Raw genomic sequence first — 23844 nt, 5'->3', positions numbered from 1 at the left:
CAATCTCCTATATGTAATTATATTTCTTTCTTTCGAAAATGTAAGAATTCACGATCTCCTATATACCACTGCCATAGAATGAATAAATCTGTTTTTTCTTCCTATTGAAAAATTTTATATTTTGCACATAGGAATTACGGAACAATGACGCTATAATCTGAGGCGGCGTTGAAAATGTATTGTATTGTTATTTTAAAACTCTTGTATATCCTTAAATATCAGTCCTATCAAAATTTTTTCTGGAATAAAACTTATCGGAAATAATGTTTAAAGAAACTTTTGTTATGTAACATTTATCACAAAAATCAATAATAAGCGACTTATTTCGATTTATTTAATTCAGGCCCCCTTATAACCCCCCTTTCAAATAAAGTATTTTGAATGCCATATAGCCTAAAATCTAAGTTACAACGAACTTAATTTATATTCCAATTTTCATCGAAATCCGTTCAGCCATTATCGCGTGAAAAGGTAATAGACTTAAAATATCAGGCCTATCAAAATTTTGCCTGGGATAAAACTTATTGGAAACCATTTTTAAAGAAACTTTTGTTATGTAACATTTTTCACAAAAATCAATAATAAGCGAGATATTTCGATTTATTTAATTCAGGCCCCCTTATAACCCTCCTTTTAAATAAAGTATTTTGAATGCCATATAGCCTAAAATTTAAGTTACAACGAACTTAATTTATGTTCCAATTTTCATCGAAATCCGTTCAGCCATTATCGCGTGAAAAGGTAACAAACATCCATACAGACAGACAGACATACAAACAAAAATTTCAAAAAAGCGATTTTCGGTTTCAGGATGATTAATTATACATGTTAACACCAATTATTTTTGGAAAATCGAAAATTACTAGAAAAATTTCTCTTACAGATTTATTATTAGTATAGATTGATTTTTTACGACGCTTTATCAACTGCTATGTTTATCTAGTGCCTAATTGAGATGAAGGTGATAATGTCAGTCAAATGAGTCCAGGATCCAGAGCCGAAAGTTACCCAGCATTTGCTCTTAATGGATTGAGGGAAAACCCTGGAAAAAAACCTCAACCAGGTAACATGTTCCAACCAGGACTTCAGCCTGGGTCCGCTCATTTCACAATCAGGCATCCTAACCATTACTCCACAGCAGTGGACTTTTTAGATGTTTCTAAAAATGTAATTAATTGATACATCTGACAATCTGTGTTAATTTCTGTTTTCTTTTATCTACATTTGAATATTGTTTCAGCAGTAAAACAACCACAATGAGAGAAATGGAACTATTACCAGATTTTCCTCCTGGGCCACTTGATGTATACAGAAAAAAAGCGTCTTTTGACTGGAAGAAACTGAAATTGTTTCTAGAAGATGAATCTCTTACTGAATTTAAGGTAAGAGAATCCGACGGCAAATATTTGCGAACAGTTCCATATAGTACAATTTAACATTATTATATTTTATATTTTTCTCGGGAGGAAATTAAACGCAGAATAAATATGGGAAATGCCTGTTATTATTCGGTTGAGAAGCTTTTGTCATCTAGTCTGCTGTCAAAAAATCTGAAAGTTAGAATTTATAAAACAGTTATATTACTTCTGTATGGCTGTGAAACTTGGACACTCACTTTGAGAGAGGAACAGAGTTTGAGGGTTTTGAGAATAAGGTTCTTAGGAAAATATTTGGGGCTAAGAGGGATGAAGTTACAGGAGAATGGAGAAAGTTACACAACCCAGAACTGCACGCATTGTATCCTTCACCTGACATAATTAGGAACATTAAATCCAGACGTTTGAGATGGGCAGGGCATGTAGCACGTATGGGCGAATCCAGAAATGCATATAGAGTGTTAGTTGGGAGGCCAGAGGGGAAAAGACCTTTGGGGAGGCCGAGACGTAGATGGGAAGATAATATTAAAATGGATTTGAGGGAGGTGGGATATATGATGGTAGAGACTGGATTAATCTTGCTCAAGATAGGAACCAATGGCGGCCTTATGTGAGGGCGGCAATAAACCTCCGGGTTCCTTAAAAGCCAGTCAGTAAGTAAGTATATTTTATATTTGGATGAATGATGGAAGTCGAGTGCCCGCCATTAGTTAAAAAAAAAAATTACATATAATTCGTAGATCAGCCTCTATGGATCACCATGGACAACTCAATTGCTACATTGGTCTATACAACTGGCTTCATATGGGTGAATGATGAACGGTCAAGTACCCATCATTACACAAGAGATACATAATGGATATATACATATATATTGAAAAAATTGTCTTGTGTGCTCTTCAAAATAATACAAACTCTTAATTTTCTTAAATCAAAACATTTTGGGTTTGGTTGATTTCATGTGTTTCTTACTGTATCTGAAATATAATATTCTTTTTCGAATATATTGCAAAATTAGAGGGTAGGGACTAATGTGCATTATACTCACATGGTATAATTGTTTATGAAATAAAGAGTTTGACTAAAATTTCACTCACATCATCTGCTTCTGTGTTCTTCTTCTTCCTTTTTCTCCTCTTGGTTCTCTTGTTGTTCTTGGGATGATGATAGGCGGCTGCTGCTGCTGCTGCTGCTGATGATGATGATGATGATGATGATGATGACGACGACGATAATGTTTTTGTTATTGTTATTCTGGTTGTTAGCACATTCTCAACCTAAAAATATCGAAGACACGAGTTTATTTTATTGAAACTTATATTACATTGTTTTTGGTATTTTACAGTACTGGTAGTGTATATTTTCATATGCAGGTGTATGGATTAATTGGATTATTTTTGTTTAAGACGAAAGTAAGGAGGACCCTAGAAGCAGATCCATTGCTTCAATTTCGTCTTTATCTTTAGTAAGTGTTTCTTGTTTAGACGAAAGTATGGAGGACCCTGGAAGCAGATCCATTGCTTCAATTTTATCTTTATCATTAGTATGTATTTCTTGTTTAGACGAAAGTATGGAGGACCCTGGAAGCAGATCCATTGCTTCACTTTTGTCTTTATCATTAATATGTATTTCTTGTTTAGACGAAAATATGGAGGACCCCGGAAGCAGATCCATTGCTTCAATTTTATCTTTATCATTAATATGTATTTCTTGTTTAGACGAAAGTATGGAGGACCATAGAAGCAGAGCCATTGCTTCAATTTTATCTTTGTCATTAATATGTATTTCTTGTTTAGACGAAAGTATGGAGGACCCTAGAAGCAGATCTATTGCTTCAATTTTGTCGTTATCATTAGTATGTATTTCCTGTTTAGACGAAAGTATGGAGGACCCTAGAAGCAGATCCATTGCTTCAATTTTGTCGTTATCATTAGTATGTATTTCCTGTTTAGACGAAAGTATGGAGGACCCTAGAAGCAGACCCATTGCTTTAATTTTGTCGTTATCATTAATATGTATTTCCTGTTTAGACGAAAGTATGGAGGACTCTAGAAGCAGATCCATTGCTTCAGTTTTGTTGTTATCATTAGTATGTGTTTCTTGTTTAGACGAAGGTATGGAGGACTCTGGAGGCAGATCCATTGCTTCAATTTTATCTTTATCATTAATATGTATTTCTTGTTTAGACGAAAGTATGGAGGACCCTGGAAGCAGATCCATTGCTTCACTTTTATCTTTATCATTAATATGTATTTCTTGTTTAGACGAAAGTATGGAGGACCCTAGAAGCAGATCTATTGCTTCAATTTTGTCGTTATCATTAGTATGTATTTCCTGTTTAGACGAAAGTATGGAGGACCCTAGAAGCAGATCCATTGCTTCAATTTTGTCGTTATCATTAGTATGTATTTCCTGTTTAGACGAAAGTATGGAGGACCCTAGAAGCAGACCCATTGCTTTAATTTTGTCGTTATCATTAATATGTATTTCCTGTTTAGACGAAAGTATGGAGGACTCTAGAAGCAGATCCATTGCTTCAGTTTTGTTGTTATCATTAGTATGTGTTTCTTGTTTAGACGAAAGTATGGAGGACCCTGGAAGCAGATCCATTGCTTCAATTTTATCTTTATCATTAATATGTATTTCTTGTTTAGACGAAAGTATGGAGGATCCTAGAAGCAGATCCATTGCTTCAATTTTATCTTTATGATTAGTATGTATTTCTTGTTTAGACGAAAGTATGGAGGACCCTAGAAGCAGATCCATTGCTTCAATTTTGTCGTTATCATTAGTATGTATTTCCTGTTTAGACGAAAGTATGGAGGACCCTAGAAGCAGATCCATTGCTTCAATTTTATCTTTATGATTAGTATGTATTTCCTGTTTAGACGAAAGTATGGAGGACCCTAGAAGCAGACCCATTGCTTTAATTTTGTCGTTATCATTAATATGTATTTCCTGTTTAGACGAAAGTATGGAGGACTCTAGAAGCAGATCCATTGCTTCAGTTTTGTTGTTATCATTAGTATGTGTTTCTTGTTTAGACGAAAGTATGGAGGACCCTGGAAGCAGATCCATTGCTTCAATTTTATCTTTATCATTAATATGTATTTCTTGTTTAGACGAAAGTATGGAGGATCCTAGAAGCAGATCCATTGCTTCAATTTTATCTTTATGATTAGTATGTATTTCCTGTTTAGACGAAAGTATGGAGGACTCTAGAAGCAGATCCATTGCTTCAGTTTTGTTGTTATCATTAGTATGTGTTTCTTGTTTAGACGAAAGTATGGAGGACCCTAGAAGCAGATCCATTGCTTCAATTTTATCTTTATGATTAGTATGTATTTCCTGTTTAGACGAAAGTATGGAGGACACTAGAAGCAGATCCATTGCTTCAATTTTGTTGTTATCATTACTATGTGTTTCTTGTTTAGACGAAAGTATGGAGGACCCTGGAAGCAGATCCACTGTTTCAACACCCACAGACAATGCTCACTCTTGATGAAGAAAGGCACCTGGCAACAAAACAAATGTACCGAATAAAGCAATACAATTTCCTTCCTATTGAGGAAATGATAGGAGACATAAGGAAGGTGAGAATGGATCATTTTATATCTGTCACTTCCAGTGGAATAATTAAAGGTTTGCAGGCTCACTCTCAAAAAAATATTAAGTGACATTAATCTGTCATTATTGAGTAGTGAAGCCAAGAGTTGCTAGTTCAGATCCTGTTGAGGATGATTGTTTTTTCAGGATGATAAACATTTTAACCTGGGAAATTCGCCAGACAGCTGTTACACGCCTTCAAAGTTTGCTGTCTGGTGAACAGATATAAATGCAGGTTATGCTCTTGTTGAAACTGCAGGTGTTTATGCAGGATAAAGTCCTAGAGACTGCAGAAGTTGTAAACGAAGTAGAAATATAAAATAAGCATAATGAGCCAGATATGTGACATTATAATTCTACCCTTTGTTGGTTTTATTTGCTGACTCTATAATGTCTGATGACATCATTTTAATCAGAATTTGCAATTAATACACATATACAGTAAAAAAAAATTAAGAAAATATGTAGTTTTTATGTAAAATATGTAAAAATTGTCGAAATATATAAAATTATACCTTGTTACACAGAAGTCAGTTGACAAATGGGAAATATTACTCTAATTGTATACAGTATGTTCACTACCACAAATGTTCAAAATGTGCTTCATTTACTTGAAGACAGTGCCTCACTTGATCCTGACATTCTTCTGTCATGCTTAAAAGTGTTGCAAGTGGGATGTACTGGATAAAATGAGTGATCCTTTATTTCAAGTCATGTATAGATGTAGATTCTGCCTGAAAAACGTGCTGTTTCACAAATCCCCATAAAAAGAAATCAAAAGCTGTGAGGTCTGGTGATCGTGGAGGCCATGACTGAGGTCCACCTCATCCAGCCTAGTGCACACTGAACATCTCATTCAGTTTCTGGCGAACTGTTAGAGCATAATGTGCTGTGGCTCCATCTTGTTGAAACCACATTCTTATCCGTTAGTTCAGTGGCAAATCATACAAGAACTTCATTACAGTGTTGTCCAGCAATTCCCCATATTTATTTATTTATTTATTTATTTATTTATTTAATATTTTGCTAATAATTGTAACATAAAATATAATATATACAGAAAAACTTTAGCTCACCCCTGAAGGAGTAGAACTCGTTCTCAGGTGCGGATTCCTTAATTGAAATGAATAATTATACAATACAATTTGTCTTATGTCTACTGTGCAATTATAGTATATAAATTTAAATTTACAATTTTTCAATTTTTATAAAATCCATATATAACTTTTTAAATTTAATACTAGAACTATTAGAATTGACAAGATTAGGATATTTAAATATAAATTTCTTATATATTCTTGGGCCTAAATTACTACTATGATTAAATACTGTAACAGTGTTGCATTTTGGTTCAAACAATCTTAAAGAATTCATACCTTTTGTTTCATAACTATGAGAATACAATTCAAAATTATTTCGATTTTTATGTATGAATTTTATTAATACAATATAGTAAATTTGTCTTACGTTAAGTACATTAAAGTCTAGAAACAAATTCTGAGATGTAAAATCGATAGGTTTATGAAGACATATTTTAATTATTTTCTTCTGTAATAAATAAAGTGGATTAAAATTGGATTTAAATGAGCTACCCCATCCTATAATTCCATACGTAATTACCGATTGAAATAAAGTTAAATATATTGTACGTAATAAACTTATTGACAAGTAATTCCTCAATAAAACAAAATAATGTACTATTTTACGTAATTTATTACAAAGGTAATTAATTAATGTGTTGGTTCCATTTTAAATGATTATCGAAAATTATGCCTAAATACTTAACTTCAGAGGACTCTTTAATAATCGGACATTTACACTGTATAAGTCAACAATCAGAATTATGTAATTTAATACTTAATATAGATGTAGGAGTTTTGTTACATTTTTCAGATAATGAGAATGGAATAATTATGGTATGGTTTTATTTTCGTTGATAGAAAGATAATTTATGTCAAACCATTTTTTTATTAATTTAAGTCCATTATTTGAATTATTATATGCATCATACCAGGTTTTTCCACCAAAAAGTAAAACTGTGTCATCTGCATAAGAGTAGTGTGTGCATAATATGTGTGTTGGTTTACATTTCCATCAAAGAAATATGGCTTTTCTTTGGACCAGTATGTGCATTTTGTGTATGAGCGTGCCCATCCAGAAAGAATAAGCATTCGTCACTAAACAGAACATGCTAACGGAAGGAGGATCATCTTCTTGCATTGTGTGTAAATGCTGTAATTTGTAGGGGTGAAAACGTGCAGATTTCAATATTCTGCAAACAGATTCTCTACTGATACCACTTTCTCGAGCCACATAGCTCACTGACTTTTAGGGTTGGCCATCACATCTATTGAATGTTGTCCGTCAGTAGCAGATTTGGGAGGACGAATTCGTTTCTTGTCGAGTACACTGAAAGTTGTTTTAAATTTATGCAATAATTTGGCTACATTTTGGTGTGGTTGTTTTGGAATGTCAGGATGATGACGAAACTCGTCTGCAGCTTCTCTTGTCCTGTGATTGTCCCCAGTACTAGCTCCACTCGCTGTTCAGATGTCAACATGATCTCGTCAACTTTCAGTGAATAACAGTATCACAACTGAAAACAATAAACAATAATGTTATCTTCTTCAACTCTTACTCAACTCAAAATAATAACTCAATAGCTTCAAACAATAAACGAAACAGAACACAAACTAACTGTAGCATTCTTGTTTATCTACCATTGCCTACTTCAATTTATGTACTTTATTAATTTTACGTATTACACAGAAACTAATTCAGGAAAACTGATGAGACAAAATGTGGATAATTCTAGCATTACAAAAGAGGAATATGTGCTGCCAACCTAACAGTACAAATGAAAAAGATCACTCAGATTACAGGCATCTTGGAGGGAACACGTCATTATGTTACTTTGTACAATAATTATTTCAGTTTTACAATTAGTAATATTTCCTATTTGTCAACCGACTTCTGTGCCACACTGTATAAAATGAAAATCAAATTTAATAGCTCTGATATGGTGATTCCTTGAATGTTCTATTTTCTGAACATGTAAATGGCAGAAATAGAATATGTAATTACATGGAAATCTCAGCTCTTTTTATAACTCATGGTTAAGGCTGGTTCACAATAAATCAGAAACGAGAATCAGAACGAAAACGAAAATGGTAAAATTGTTAAAATATGTACATTTAAATGAGAGCATTCACAATTAACGAAAAGCTTGCCGGAGCCCGGGATCGGGAACGAAGAGTTGGCCAAGTTTCAACTTTGGCGTTCACGTTTCCGATCACAGCCCACTAGATTCATTCTGTTGCCACCTAAAAGCTATTTTGTCATCGTATATTTTGTAGTAAGAAGACCGTGACATAACCTATGCATTATGTTGTTCTGTGCTGTGCATCATGGAGCAAGTTTTATTTGATTAGATTCTAATATTGAGTGTTGAGGAAAATCCTCACATTTACGATAAGCGGCGCACCTTGTATAAAGATGAGAAAATGAAGGAGAATACGTGGCTTTCAATAGCTGCATCTTTGAACACCGATCGTAAGTGAATCATATTTTATTATTGTATTGATTGTATTACACACTACATATTCATGCTTCAATTCAATAACTACTGTTGTGTTCATTTTTGTTCTGTTACAAATGTTTCTTCTCTATTTTACGTTATGGTAGACTTAAAATAGGTTGTGATAATAAAGATGCATGGGCATATTTATAGTACCGTACCTAATGAAATGTTTCAGTTGAAATTTCGAAGTTGGTTAACCTGTGTGTTTATGTTGGCTGCCTTGCACTCATGAGAGAACGTCATTGGTCAATTATACACAAATGAATCAGAATGCGTAATATCTACTTTACATATCGTTATTGACATGCATATCAATATGCTTAGTCGTCTACGTTCTTGGTTTATTGTGAATCAAAAATGTTCACATTCACGTCCTCTGCTTCTCGTTTTCATTCTTCTTCTCGTTCCCGGTTTATTGTGAAGCAGTCTTTACTTATCTCTTCACTTCCTATAGTTTGATACAGTGGATTCTGCTTAATAGAACCACGTTGGGACCATGCTTTTTGGTCCAATAAAGCTGCGTATTAAGACCAATCTTAAAGGGACAAATACAGTACAGGTCAATATATGTATCTAATTTCGGTTAAGAGGACCAGCCGCATTATTGGACGAAACTGCATGGTCCCAACATAGTCCTATTAAGCAGAATCCACTGTATATGATACAAGAGGAAAATATTTAATCCAGTCTGCTTTTTATGGACTACAAAATCAATATTTACGTCCATGATTAGAAATACATAGGACAGACTAAACGAAATTTTCAAATAAGATTCAAAGAACATAAATCAGACTTTTTTAACAACAGGAACAAATCAAAATTCGCCACCCACCTTATCGATTCTGGCCACGTAGAGGTAGAGGTAGAGGGGCAGAGAAGGCCTGATGGCCTTATCTCTACCAGGTTAAATAAATAAATACTAAATAAATATGCAAAAAACTCTAAAAATATTAAAAGTAATAAATGACCCACATCTCATTAATACTGCCGAGGAATTCTTCATCGTCAAAAATCACACCCCCAACAATCAATTACTCAACGAACAAATACCAAACCTGCGTAACCCCCTATACCATATAATAAAATAATAGGTCATCGACCAGTTATGTCTGGTACCCCCTCCTGCTTTCCTTTCCGTGCATCACCGCTCAATCTGCAATGTAACACCGAGTTAAACAGGCCTTCACTGCCTGGACTCCATCAACTGTACATTTTGTAAGTATAATAATTCAAAGTGCCTATATAGGCCTTTACACTCTTTTTCAAAATTTTAAATATCTGTTTAATTTAATCTTTTCAGACAAATATGTCTTTCACCGCGGTGAAACAGACTGCGAACTCCCTCCACCCTACAACATATTAATTAATATTGCAGAACTCATCATTTTTATAACTTTTATATTTTAATTTTAATCTCTTGACTGCACAAGTTTTTAATATCAGGACATATATGCCAATAGCTTCATATACACGCAAAAGTGTGAGATTTTAGTTATCTATGTAAATAAGTGTTTTATTTTATGTGAACCATTTAACCTCAAAGTCATGACAACTATATATTTGTAAAATGCCTGCATGTGCATTCAACTACTATATCAAAATGTACCTGATTAGTCCCTCACCTAATTTCAAAATTGTTTGCTTAAGGATTCACCTGAAGATGACTTTCTGTATAAGTCGAAAATATTTGTGACCTTTAAATTATAATATGATGTAACAGAATTATTTTCTGACTTCACATACTGATAAGTGTTTTGACTGAAAATATAAACTATTATTGAATTATAGTCCATGATTAGGCCAAGTCTAAGTCTATTTTCTTCTTAACGTTTAATTACATATAGCACTTTTTTGTTTATTTTTCAGCCATTTATATTCCATGAGATGCTGTTCCTACTTAGCCCAGCTCTTTCAATGAAGTTCTCATTAACCTTCGGTATGTTCTCAAATTCAGTAACTGGCATGGGAACATCAAGACATGTTAAATACGTGGAAGCAATTGATGAAGGTTCTGTAAGTAGTTAAATGAGTATTTGCATTTCTGACTTCCAATTTAAAATCTTTAGTTGTTATTTAGTATTGTTCAGGTACACAAATTTTCTATGCTTGTGGTCTGATTTTGATGCTGTTTATTATAATATTATTACCTTCATCATCAGTGCCATTTTCATCATATTGTCACTTGATTAAACATCTAAAAATTTCTCTCGTAGTTAATGTAAATATTGGACATAGAATCAAGTCACAGTCATGTTACTTATTCACACAAGGTCTAATGCATTAAGAAACTTTTTGTACAATGTGGCACGCATAAATTACAAGTATTGCTGCGATATATTTTATGCACATATTAACTAATGCTGACTTCTTGACAATAAAGCCATTAACTCTCTTCCTGACCGATATAGGAGAATTATGTACCAAAAAGTATAACCATGCACCATATTTTTATGTTATGGTGGTTATATCACCTACATGCAATCCCCAAACTGTTCTGAGGACCACACCTACTATTGGTTAGCGGATCCATGATTTAGCTGGGAGGATTGTCAGACAACTCCACCGGCCATATTTCCCTTTCACCACTTGGGGAATCTTAGCAGATCAACATGCTGAAATGGCATTACCTCCATTTCTGATGGAACAGTTATACCACAGTCTAGTATATACAGTCACGAAGCTCAATATGTAGTAAGTATGCTTCCATAGATAGTTGCTAACCACTAGGATCGCTAATATTGTCTCATTATAGACAATGTGAAATAGTACCGGCACAGTCTATTGTTCCTAGCACCCTCACAACTCAAGCTTCGTGATTATATACTAGACTGTGGTTATACTGCTGTGACTCAGTCCCTCGAGTCTCATTTGTTAAAATCGATTGCTCCATGGATTAGGAGAGGTTATGGAATGAACTTCACTACTCCTTGCAACCCATCTAATATAGTGCATATGTGAATTAAAGTTCAGCTGGGTGTTAAGTGTATTTTGCTTGAATAATCTTTTATGTTCGTAAATTTGATCTTGCTACAGTATAGCTTTTTGATACCATATATAATAATTCCATGTCGGTTTCCATGCTATTGTAATTGTGGTTGGTTTTGGCAATATGTTTTGTATAGTTCGATCTATTGTATGATTATTGTATTGTTTTGATGTGTTCCTTATAATTATCTAGTTTGAAATGATCTGCCAGTTTATACGAATAAAACTATACGAAAATTAGTTCTAATTATATAGTCGAACAATTCATTTCTTTGCATTTGTTTTTAAAATACGCAACTGACTTACACGAAAGATCAGAATGTTGTATTTGAAAATGCCTTGAAAATTCTGAAGATTTCATTACATCACTGAATAATATATATCATTCATTATTAAAAGCTGTTTCAGAGCACATAACACAAAGAGTTCAGATGTGATGTGATTTCCGAAATAATGAAACTTCATTTTTAAATATTCCCCATAATTTCTTATGTGTCTTCGAGACTTGGAAATCTATCATTCTCTAAGAATTCGCCAATACTCTACTTCTTTTATTAGAAGCAGCATGTTGGTACTCCTGACTCCTTTTTCTCGTGGTTTGGCAGGTTTACAAGACAGTCGTTATTTTTATGCTTCATCATCTTATATTAAATTATTCCTACAGATTGGCGGCTGTTTTGCACTGACAGAAATATCTCACGGTACTAATACAAAGGGCATGAGAACAACTGCTACCTATGACCCTAAAACTCAAGAGTTTGTTCTACATACACCGGATTTCGAAGCTGCAAAATGTTGGGTTGGCAGCTTAGGTATGTAAAGTGTTTTTTGTTTTGTTTGATTGGAAGGAGATAGGTGATGTGGTGAGTAAGATCCAGTAATCATTTTTATACGAGGCTGATAGAGCCTCAGGTCCATTACAGAGCTTGTGGAGAGTTAAACCTGCCTTCATTGGATATAATCCTAGCAGATAAGAGATAAGCTTCGGTAGGCTAGTGCATCCCTTCCTCTCCAGAGTTATTTTGCTCCTCCCCCCCCCCATTTCACAAAGGTAATGAAAGTCAGGGTGTAAAAGAAATCCTGATTTTTATTTTTAAAAAATGTTGTGTTTTATTTAAATCAGATTTATTTGATTTAAATAAGATTTTTGCTTGTAGAAATCATTTGTTCTTTATGGAAATCACATTGAGCATCATTAAAAAACACACACACACGTGTGCGTATATACAGGGCATATCAAAAGTCCCGTAACACTTTCAATATTTTATTACACAAAAACTACTAATGATAGCACTTTCAAACACACACGTCAGTTTAAAGTCAAACTCTCAAAGTTCGTTTTACACCTTACAGAGATTCAATGTGTGAACCACGAGTGACTCGGCAGATGTCCAAACGATAATCAAACTCTTCCCATACCCTTTTCAACATATCCTCTGTGACCGTGGCAGCAGCTTCTCGAATTCTGGTTTTTAGTTCCTCTAAATCACGTGGCAAAGGCAGTACAAACACATGGTCCTTTAGCTACCCCCATAGAAAAAAGTCACATGCAGTCATATCGGGTGACCTTGGTGGCCATGTCATGAAACATCTGTCCCTTATTCCAGCACGTCCTATCCAACGATCAGACATCTCCGTATTCAGGTAAGCACGAACTGCATTGTGGAAATGTGGCAGAGCCCCATCTTGCTGAAAGATGAAATCGTCATCGAGATCTTGTCTAAGTTGAGGCACCAACCATTGCTCCAACATGTCCAAATATGAATGTCCAGTCACAGTAGCCTCAATGAAGAAGAAAGGTCCGTACAGTTTTCGTTGTGACAACGCGCAGAAAATATTCACCTTTGGTGAATCACATTCATGTTCAATGATTCTGTAAGGTTTCTGTGTACCCCAAACACGACAGTTGTGCTTGCTAATTTTCCCACTTGTATGGAATGTCGCTTTGTCGCTGAAAATTAAGCGGCTGAATAAGTCATTGTCGTCTGCTACGAGTTTTCTTGCCAGCTACAACAACAGGCAGCAAAGGTGAATGTTGGATAGGACGTGCTGGAGTAAGGGACAGATGTTTCATGACATGGCCACCAAGGTCACCCGATATGACTGCATGTGACTTTTTTCTATGGGGGTAGCTAAAGGACCGTGTGTTTGTACCGCCTTTGCCACATGATTTAGAGGAACTAAAAACCAGAATTCGAGAAACTGCCACCACGGTCCCAGAGGATATGTTGAAAAGGGTATGGGAAGAGTTTGATTATCGTTTGGACATCTGCCGAGTCACTCATGGTTCACACATTGAATCTCTGTAAGGTGTAAAACGAACTTTGAGAGTTTGACTTTAAACTGACGTGTGTTTAAAAGTGCTATCATTAGTAGTTTTTGTGTAATAAAATATTGAAAGTGTTACCGGACTTTTGATATATATATATGTGCCGGGTAGCTCAGTTGGTAGAGCAGCTGGCTACGGACTGGAAGGTCCGGAGTTCGATCCCAGGTGGTGACAGGATTTTTTCTCATTGCCAAACTTTCAGAACGGCCCCGAGGTTCACTCAGCCTCCTATAAAATTGAGTACCGGGTCCTTCCCGGGGGTAAAAGGCGGTCACAGCGTGGTGCCGACCACACCACCTCATTGTAGTACAGAGGTCATGGAAAGCATGGGACTCTACCTCCATGCCCCCCAAGTGCCTTCATGGCATGTTACAGGGATACCTTTACCTTTTTATTTATATATATATATATATATATATATATATATATATATGTGGGTTGTAAATAAAGTAGTGGCAGCACTGCTGGAAATGGGTCATTGCATTCGCATGTGATACGAGACAACTGGTGATTGTAGTTGGAGATATTGTCGATGTATTGAATGATGAAACCTGTTGCTATGGCAACAGATGTTATTGTGTGTGGTTAAATGTAAAGCACTATTTTTAACTGCTCTGAAGCATATTTACTAAACTTGAGCAGGGATCATGGATAAAAATCGAGGTAGAAATGCATGCCAGTCATCAAGGGTTACTTGAAGCTTGTGGGAATGATGCAGTACCATATCGGATGATTGCGAGATAAGTCTCTGCATTTCATATGGGTCGGAATGAGAAGGCACACATGTGGCTCGCACAGGTTGCCCATCCATTTGTGATGAACAAGTGGAGTTAGTACTAGATCTCCTTGTTGGACTACACGAAAATTATCCATCGAGGTTGGACTCAATCATCAAACTGTATGGCACATCCTGAAGAAAAACCTCTACATGAGAAAAATTGCAGCACGCTGGATTCCTCATAACCTGATAGAAGCACAGAAGTGTCACTGATATGCAATAGCTCAACTCCACCTATAGAGATACACAACCTACGTCCAGCTATGCGGCGCAAACGTCCACATTTCCTGAGAGACAATCCATGCTCGTCATGTCGCAGGAGCAGTGGCTAAATTACTATGGGAAGTATTGGAATATCCTTTGTATTCCCCTGACATAAGTCCGTGTGACTACAACTTGTTTCCACGGTTGAAAGAACCGCTTAGAGGCAAGAGGTTTCCACATATTGCATCAATGCTTCATACAGTAGGACAGTCCATCAGAGAGATCAACAGAAACAACCTCGCTAATGGCATTCAACGGTTATCACGGATTTGGCAAAAGATACAGGAACACGCTGGTGGCGTGTTCACAATATCTGCGTTCGTTTCGTTTGTAACATTAGAAAATTCGATCATGTAACACCGTCACTAGAATTTTTGTCTTGGAGTCCACTTAAAGAAAGAAGATTCTTCAACTCTCTCTTATTACTATTTAAAATCATCCACACCTCCACACCCTCTTACCTAGCATCTCGTTTTGTTTACCTTTCACTACCTCGAACCCGGAACATGTACCTTCTCTCTATTCCTCTGCACAGAACATCCTTCTACTCATCATCTTTCAGCATATCTATTCCACGCCTCTGGAATTCTCTCCCTGACCACGTCAGAGACTGTCGGACAATATCAAAATTCAAATTTAAATTAAAAAATCACATTCTAGTTCGTGGTATTGCTTATTGAACACATGTCAGGTTGCGCAACTGCTGCTGCTGCTGCTGCTGTTGTCAATATCATCGTTGCTATCTCTGTTTTCTTTCTTTTTGTTGTATTAGCTCGATGAGAGCTCTATAATGTACTTTTGACTCTGTTGACCCTCTATAGGGCTTTAACTTAATTTGTATCATTTTCATCAGTGTTTGTATTTCTTTTTTGTATTTATATGTGCTATCTGGTAGGATGGAAGAGAAGGCCTTATGGCCTTAATTCTGTCAGATTAAATAAATTATTATTATTATATTGAAGCGATGTAAATGTATTTTCCATGTAAGTTCAATAATATGTCCATACTGTCTATGTTGGCACTACTTTATTTACAACCCTCATATGTATAACCCACAATTTGTTCTTAGCAATCACTGAACAGATGCTCAAACTACTGTGCATAAACTGAGAATATTTATGTTTTAATTTATGAAATCTTATGTAAATTTTAGTTTAATCTTGTTTATTTATTTTTTCCGTATATATGGTGTGCAGAAGAAAAATTAATTATATAATAATAATTGCTGAAATTTAATGTTACATTTATTTGATACATTTGCCATTATGATCATCCACATTAAAACAGAGGTGATATTACTGACTTCACTGAGCCCTTCTAGTCTGTAGACTGGTTGCTTTAGTGGCATAGTCAACTCCACTTGTAATATTTCTTTGCGAAGTGAGGAGAGGAACAAAAATTTTGTAATATTAACTTACATAATATGTCTTGTTAAGTGAAAAGTTATCACCTGTTGCTCATATTGTTGTATTTAATTCCAGGGAAATGTGCCACACATGCTGTTGTTTATGCCAAATTAATCACTCCTGATGGTGAAGATCATGGTCTGCACGCATTCGTGGTCCCCATAAGGAACACTTCAACTCTCTTACCATTTCCCGGTGTTCTTATCGGAGATTTGGGCGAGAAAGTAGGTGTAAATGGAGTTGATAATGGATTTATCATGTTCACTCATTATAGAATTCCAAGAGAAAATCTATTGAACAAAAGTGGTGATGTCAACACAGAAGGAAAATACATTAGTCCTATAAAGGATCCAAAAAAGAGAATGGGTAAGAATTCAGTTATTCATAGCATATTGCTCTTAACTGAAATTAATATTGTCTACATTCTTGAACTTATTATACACTAGCAACCTTTATGACATCACAACTCATCTATCACGGCACTAAATCAACCCTTCACTTTCTTTCAAATAAGTTTTGATAGGAAGTTTCTACTTACCCTACACTTTTTCTGTCGCAAATTGCCAGAGAGTGTTTAAACTTCTAGATAAGATCTGTCCTTATTCTCTCTTTGTCAGAAATTGGCTGAGTTTCGATAGGAGAAATATTTTTGCTTCCCTTTGCTTGCTTATAAATGGATTTCCTGCCGCCTCTCTATATATTACACTTCATGACAAACCACACTCACTCTTCCCATTCCCTTTCTGTCTGCCTTCAGCGGAAACTGATATTAATCAATTAAATTACACAAAGTGGGATTGTAAGAGGAATGAAGACATTCTACAAGAACTATAAATGGAACCAATACTACAGAGCATTGCAGCAATAAGTACTGGTTTATTCTTCGGCTGCTGGGTGGCACGGTGCTTGAACGATTACTGACAACCAGGCCCTTAAACTTACGGCACTTCACCGAATTAAAATTTACATGCATACTTACTAATCATAATATGTTGTATTTAGCATTAATTATTATTTTTGGTTGGTGGGAAAAGGCATATAAGACAAAAAAAATTAATTTTTCAGGAGAGAATTTCTTTTTAATTTACTCTTAACTGAATATAAGTATAATAATGAAATTCATATGTTGGTTAAAGTAAGACCGTTTTCAATTTAAAATGCAAGAATTTTTTTTTAATTAGATAAAATACTAGACTTATGTGATTAGGTACAAGAGAAAAATCGACTTTTCTGACTTATGTGCTTTTTCCCGCCGACCAAAGAATGTTACATTAATTACAGAATTTTGTACTCATCCTCATGACAGTAGCTGCTGCAAATGTTGATAATTTTGTGCTATACAGAGTTCACATCACTGTAAAAACCTATCATTCACATTCATGAGCTCTACTGCACTGATTTGTCTAACTGTGCCATGAATGTTAGCTTTAAGTTGTTCAGTTGTGTGAAGAGGGCTTTAATTGTAATTTTTTTATTGCACAATGGGCAGATGTTTTTGAGATTCTGAACTTCTGTGCTACATGTCTCAGAGACTTTTCAGGTGTACATTTCAAAGCAGCTCCAACTTCGTCAATTTTTTCTTCTGTAAGCATATGAGATTGTGGTTGTTTTTTCTGTCAATTACACAACCTGTTTCAATAAACTTTTTCACTAATTGTTTTATTACCCTCCTGGTCGAAACTGGGCGGCCTGGTAAATGATTTCTAAATTTTCGCCTTATTTGCCACACACTTTTTTTTTTTTTTTTTATAATAAGTTTTCATAGGGTACGTACGTTCAAGCAGAGAATATCTCATCATTATGCAATCTATATGTGGTATTTAAATGAACACACAACATAACATGACTCCTCTCTACGTATTCTAATCTCAGACTGACTAGTTACGTCAGGTATTGAACACCGAGAGAGGGAGAGCTGGCTGCCCAGCAGTTGCTCAACCACCACCGCTGCCTAGCAGCCGACAAAATAATCCGTTACTTATTGCTGGTACACTCTGTAGAATATATTCATTGCTATCAAGAAAACTGGTACCACCATATCCACCGAATGTCCAGAACATGTATTCCTAGAGCGATCTTGAAGTACAAACCTCGAGGCAATAGAACACAAGACGTCCTGTGAAGAGATGGGTCACGAACTTTTGTGGGTTGTAACGGTTCATATAGGACTATAACCTATTAGAATGAAGATAATCACATTTTCAAATAACCACTAATAATCCTGTGGACTCGGGTTCAATCCCTGGTGTATAACTTGTGTTGGGTAAGCCTGTGGTCCAGGTAACATAGGGGTTTTCTCCGGGAGCTCTAGTTTCCCTGTGGCATCCCAACAAATATCCATTATCATCTCATCTCATCATGGATGTAGTGTAGACTCAAGGCTCATATGTGCAGGTTGTCTTTCAATGCGCACAGTTCTGCGCTGCATGGTAAGTGACGTCATAGGCAGTCCTCCGCTTCTCAACCCCACAATCTGCTGTTTTACTGTAACTCGTTAGTTTTTATCAATCTATTATGAAGTGTGTGTTTTGTTTCAAGAAACAGTTTCAGTGTGTATTTTCGTTGCAATATCTTGTCAGGTACAGTAAATTACCTTAGGAAGCAGAAATGTACACTATTGATTTGTTTTTGCACGAAAGCTTCACGAGAACATACGATCATACCCTAAACAAGAAGTCCTGTTCTGGCAGGGAAGTAAATATTCTAGCTCATGAATTCTATTTGATTTGATTCGGTTTAGTTCGATTTGATGCGCCACTTTCTGCTACCTTCCATTGAAACACATGTTTTGTGTTCCATATGTTTCTAAAGTGGAATGATTAGGCACTAAGTCAGTAATTTAACAACTATACAATATCATTATTTTTTCAATTGTCAAAATAATCCTGTTTCAGTAAATTCTCTACAATTCGCACTTTCTCTAATTCATACTGGATTTTCCTCCCAATTAGTCGAAGTTAGTTTTGTTCTACTATATTTGGTTACCGAAAATCCACATTTTTCTTATGTTTGTTCTATTAGAAACTTAATTTCCATCTGTACCACTCAAAATACCGCAGTTAGTTGGTTTTCATGCTTTTCAAATACATTCTTCGCCATTTTATTATTGATGTTATAACTAAAGTCATATTTTAAATGTAAAATAAAAACCACTTTCGTCAATAGCCTTCTTAATGATAACATTTCAAGTTACCGAAAATGGGAGCCACCAAGTAAATAACCACCTATTTTTACTACTGAGATGTAACAGGAGGCATTAATATGCTTTATAGGTGCTGCTTTTGGAGCTTTGTCTAACGGCCGTGTATCCATTATGGGCATCTGCTTGGCATACCTGCTGAAAGCTGTAACCATTGCTCTACGTTATTCTGCTATTAGGAAGCAGTTTGGTCCAGATAACGGTGAAGAACTACCTGTTCTTGAGTATCAACTTCAGGTATAGATAAATTTGAATTGGTTTATTCCTTATTTTCATTCAGTCTGAGTAACTTTACTACAGTGATGTATTTGTTCTTTCAGCAAGGCAGACTGCTTCCTCATCTTGCAGCGACATTCGCACTAAAAAATTTTACGAACTACATTTACAAGATTCAAGGTGAATTTATACTAAGAACTACGATGGGAGAAAAAAGTGCTGAAATGGTAAGTACAGTACTATTTTTATCTTTTTTCCCCCCTTGTCACTATTTTCAATGTAATAAACGATTTCAGCATCATAATAGTACATTATGCAACGAGCCTATAATGATAGTAATTACTAATTAAGAAGCGAATACGGATGTTTATGAAACGAGCGCAAGCGAGTTTCATAATTTTCATACGAGCTTCTTATTTACCATTACAGGCGAGTTTCATACGACTTTTTATGCTCGACCATATTTCTAACTTGAAATTATTCAGATGTATACATTTTATTTGTATCTGACAAGATCGGAAGTGACCTTGTTCTAGGTCGTGAATTGTGAGATGTGCGCAGACGCGAAAGTATTGATTTTTTCCGAAGAACAATAATGTCATTGACCTTGATGTAATCCCGTTAAACTTGATATAAGCTTGATTATTGAATTCGACATTGAAAAACGAGATGACAAATTGAATTTATTTGAATATTATTTACAATTAACGCTAATTATTATAGTAACATAACATAACCTTCTGCGACAGTATTGGATTTCCAGCCTCCGTGACTTTTCGCTAATTCTCTTTCGATTGCATATCCGAGAATAATCGATACTTGCGGTTTTATAATGGTACAAAGCTGACTTGTCATTGGCTGAACACCTGTAAGCTGAGTTGTATTGGCTGAACACCTGTACTTCAATGACATGCATTAAAGGACTGCTACCAGGTGTATAATTAGGTACTACATTTCGGTATGGTCGAGCATAAAATGATTTTAATGACATATCTTCGATATTGAATTTATTATTCCTATTTTATGTAATTTTTTATTTAATACAGTACATTTTTGGCTCTTTTTTTTTAAGATGAAGGATGGGTAGAACAGAGAAAATTTCTCTCTGGCACCGGGACTCGAACCCGGGTTTTCAGCTCTACGTGCTGATACTTTATCCACTAAGCCACACAGGATTCTAGTTCCAACGTTGAATTGAATATCTTTGCTGAATAATTTTGTAATATCTTCCATGAATTTTGTTTTATTTTAATACACTTTTTTATAGGCGGATCTGGGCATGGAAATTCATGTTGTTTCTTCTGCGGGAAAACCAATAGCTGGCTGGATTGCAAGAGATGGCATACAGGAGTGTCGTGAGGCCTGTGGTGGACATGGTTACCTCAAAGGTATAATGCAGTCTATCATCTTGGAATGCATTTTGAAATAATAGAATGAAAAATAATTTTTAAATCATAAGTTTTCATGTTCAAATGTCAAGATGTTTGTATGTTTGTTACATATAGCATCTGGCCTCGGAGATCTACGTAATAACAATGATGCTAATTGCACATATGAAGGGGAGAATAATGTGCTACTACAGCAGACAAGCAACTGGTTGCTGACGCAATGGAACAACAGAGTCAAGGAAGGAACAAGAATCAGCACTCCCTTGGGCTCTGCTAATTACCTCAGTGACGCTGATAAAATCTTAAGGACCAGATTTAGTGCTCAGACCATAGAAGAAGCTGTCAACCCTGAAGGTACACATATTTGTACTTAACATTGTATATTCACATATAAAAATATTAAGAGTTAGACATTATATTGTTATACTACTACTGTTGTTGTTGTTTTCTAATGCCAGGCGTTTGAAAGTAAAGTCATTTGGCCTCTTGCACTCCAATATGTGAAAATGGCAAGTTGTAGCCGATTTAAGTGAACACCATATTTTAACGTCTTGGTGGCTACTTCATTCACACAACCCCCAGATTGTCTGGAGGACCACACCTGCTGTTGGTTGACGGGTCCATTGGACCTAGCTGGGAGATCCTGTTGATCACCAGCTTTCCCTCCTTAAGCCACTGGAGGACGATTTTAGTGCCGTAGCAGGTCAGCACTAGGAACAGAAAAGTAGAAAGAGGAGGAAGGAAAGTGAAATGAACCCCTAGGCCTCGTATTTTTTCTCATAATGCTTAACTGTGAACATTTCTCGTGATATGTGTAGTCTACCTTTATTTCAGCAGCAACAGTTAAATACAAATTTGAGAAAGTTGCTGTCTGCAAAATACATAAGTCAACCTCCGGTGCTAATATTTATTTTTGTTGGCCAGGGAGATAATTGTGTAGAATACCATAGAAGGGCTTCATGAAAGTATACAGAAGCAATGATTTTGTCATCTCAGTGCGTAGCATTATCACATTCTTACTCGTGTTTTTCAGTACTGTTCAGTTGCCTGTCTTCGTCACTTTTTTATACTTTCATAAGGTGACTATATCTTAGAAACGTGTCATCAGTGGCGGCTCGTGCCTTTCTTGAATGGGTGTTCACAAAAAACTATGAGTAATGAACACACTGATATATTCTCGTATAGATGAATCACACGTCAGAGATAAACCAGTTCTAATATTCATGCACCAAATCTACGCATATGAAACCAAAATTAAAGCCATTAAGCAAAAGTAGAGTAAAATTAATTCATAGGACTCATCTTCACTGCTGTTGTAGATGGTGTTGAAGATCTGGATTTATTTGTAGAAAAACTCCATGCACCTAGTTTTGAAAGATGCAGACTTATCAATAACTTTATTATTGAAGTCTCTAATCTTGTTAACAAGTATTTTTTCCACTGCCAACATAGCCAATGTACTTAATCGGTCTTCTGTCATGGTGTTACGGAGGAATGTTTTAATCCTCTTTTAATTTAACACACACACAATTTCACACACGTCCATTTCCAAACTTGAAATATTACTGTTTCAACTCTCAATACGCACCAATGCAACTTGTATTTTCCTTACTTTGCTGAACAAAACGCAACAGAATCAGCCCCTGCGCATAATTGTATTTTGAAAAGAAAAAGTAAAGAGAGAAAACGAGGAAAGAGGGAGAAAGGAACAGGATGCCAGACCCAAGAGAGATGGAGCATCTCTCTTTCTCTGTCACTAGCACGTTCAGACTTGTGCGAGCCAGAGCTATTGTAACCATTGTAACAAGCCAGAAAATATTCTAGCCTCAGGCTATTCCACCCTGCTAGAGAAAAATTGTGCGAGCTGCTGTCAATCAGCCCAATGGAGATTTAAAGACACACGACACACGAACGGGACATTCTCTCGAGACGAAAAATGTAGGAACGTCATTGCGCATTGGAAAGTAATAGATGTACTGGTAATAATATTAATACAGTAATACGTATGATTATTGTTCGTTTTTAAGGTGTTCACGTGCTCCTGTGCTCATGTAGAGGAACCGCCACTGCATGTCATAGATATTCTTCACTGTTGTGTGAAGATGGCAGATAAATCTAAAGTGCAGCCATTTGTAAATAAAATTGCTTTGTGTCTTCAGTTAACAGTATCGTTACTGTTAATGTGTTTGTATGTCGTAAGCATTAGAAATGAAGTGCTTGTTTTTCCATTTAATAGGTTCTGTATGAATTTATGTTGTGTACATATGTTTCGTCCTCAGCCAATCGTGGTTTAAGGCATTATGCCTTGACTCGCATTAGAAATGCACATGGGGAGGTAATTTTCTTATGAAATTCCGACCAGTGTATGGAACTGGTGCCTACTCAGCATTGTAATGAATTTAGGGGGCTACAATAGGTTGTGAAATCTGGTTTCAAAAACCAGCTATAAAGGAAGAGGGAGGAAGAATCATTGTGCTGACCACATGTTACCCCTATTCTGGTTGGATGACCATTCACCACTGCAGAGCCATGTGGATGTGAGGCCAGCTGTTTTTTTTTTTTTAAGAAAAATGGCTAGAAATGGATTTCGAACTCTTTCAACAATTAATTTTTCTTGGTTATCATATGAGATAAAAATTAAAATTGAGAATTGGATAGACAGAAGCCAGATCTTATTTTAGTTAGGAAAATAACTGTAAATTTTAAGATTGATATAT

The 23844-nt window shown here is 35.6% G+C and overlaps 1 protein-coding gene across 1 annotated transcript in view; it reads left to right on the top strand.

The window, feature by feature from the left end:
• Positions 1-23844, top strand: part of LOC138715710 (uncharacterized) — a 111979-nt gene that overhangs the window by 76851 nt on the left and 11284 nt on the right. The window contains exons 16-24 of the mRNA XM_069848766.1: positions 1241-1382; positions 4811-4969; positions 10429-10575; positions 12212-12359; positions 16400-16690; positions 19597-19760; positions 19844-19966; positions 21007-21127; positions 21245-21481. Coding sequence (XP_069704867.1) covers positions 1241-1382; positions 4811-4969; positions 10429-10575; positions 12212-12359; positions 16400-16690; positions 19597-19760; positions 19844-19966; positions 21007-21127; positions 21245-21481 — 1532 coding nt within the window. The remainder of the gene's footprint in view (positions 1-1240; positions 1383-4810; positions 4970-10428; positions 10576-12211; positions 12360-16399; positions 16691-19596; positions 19761-19843; positions 19967-21006; positions 21128-21244; positions 21482-23844) is intronic.

The sequence above is a fragment of the Periplaneta americana genome, chromosome 15 (assembly GCF_040183065.1).
Source record: "Periplaneta americana isolate PAMFEO1 chromosome 15, P.americana_PAMFEO1_priV1, whole genome shotgun sequence".
In the NCBI taxonomy this organism is placed as follows: Eukaryota; Metazoa; Arthropoda; class Insecta; order Blattodea; family Blattidae; genus Periplaneta; species Periplaneta americana.
This window is presented reverse-complemented; position numbering and strand designations above follow the sequence as displayed.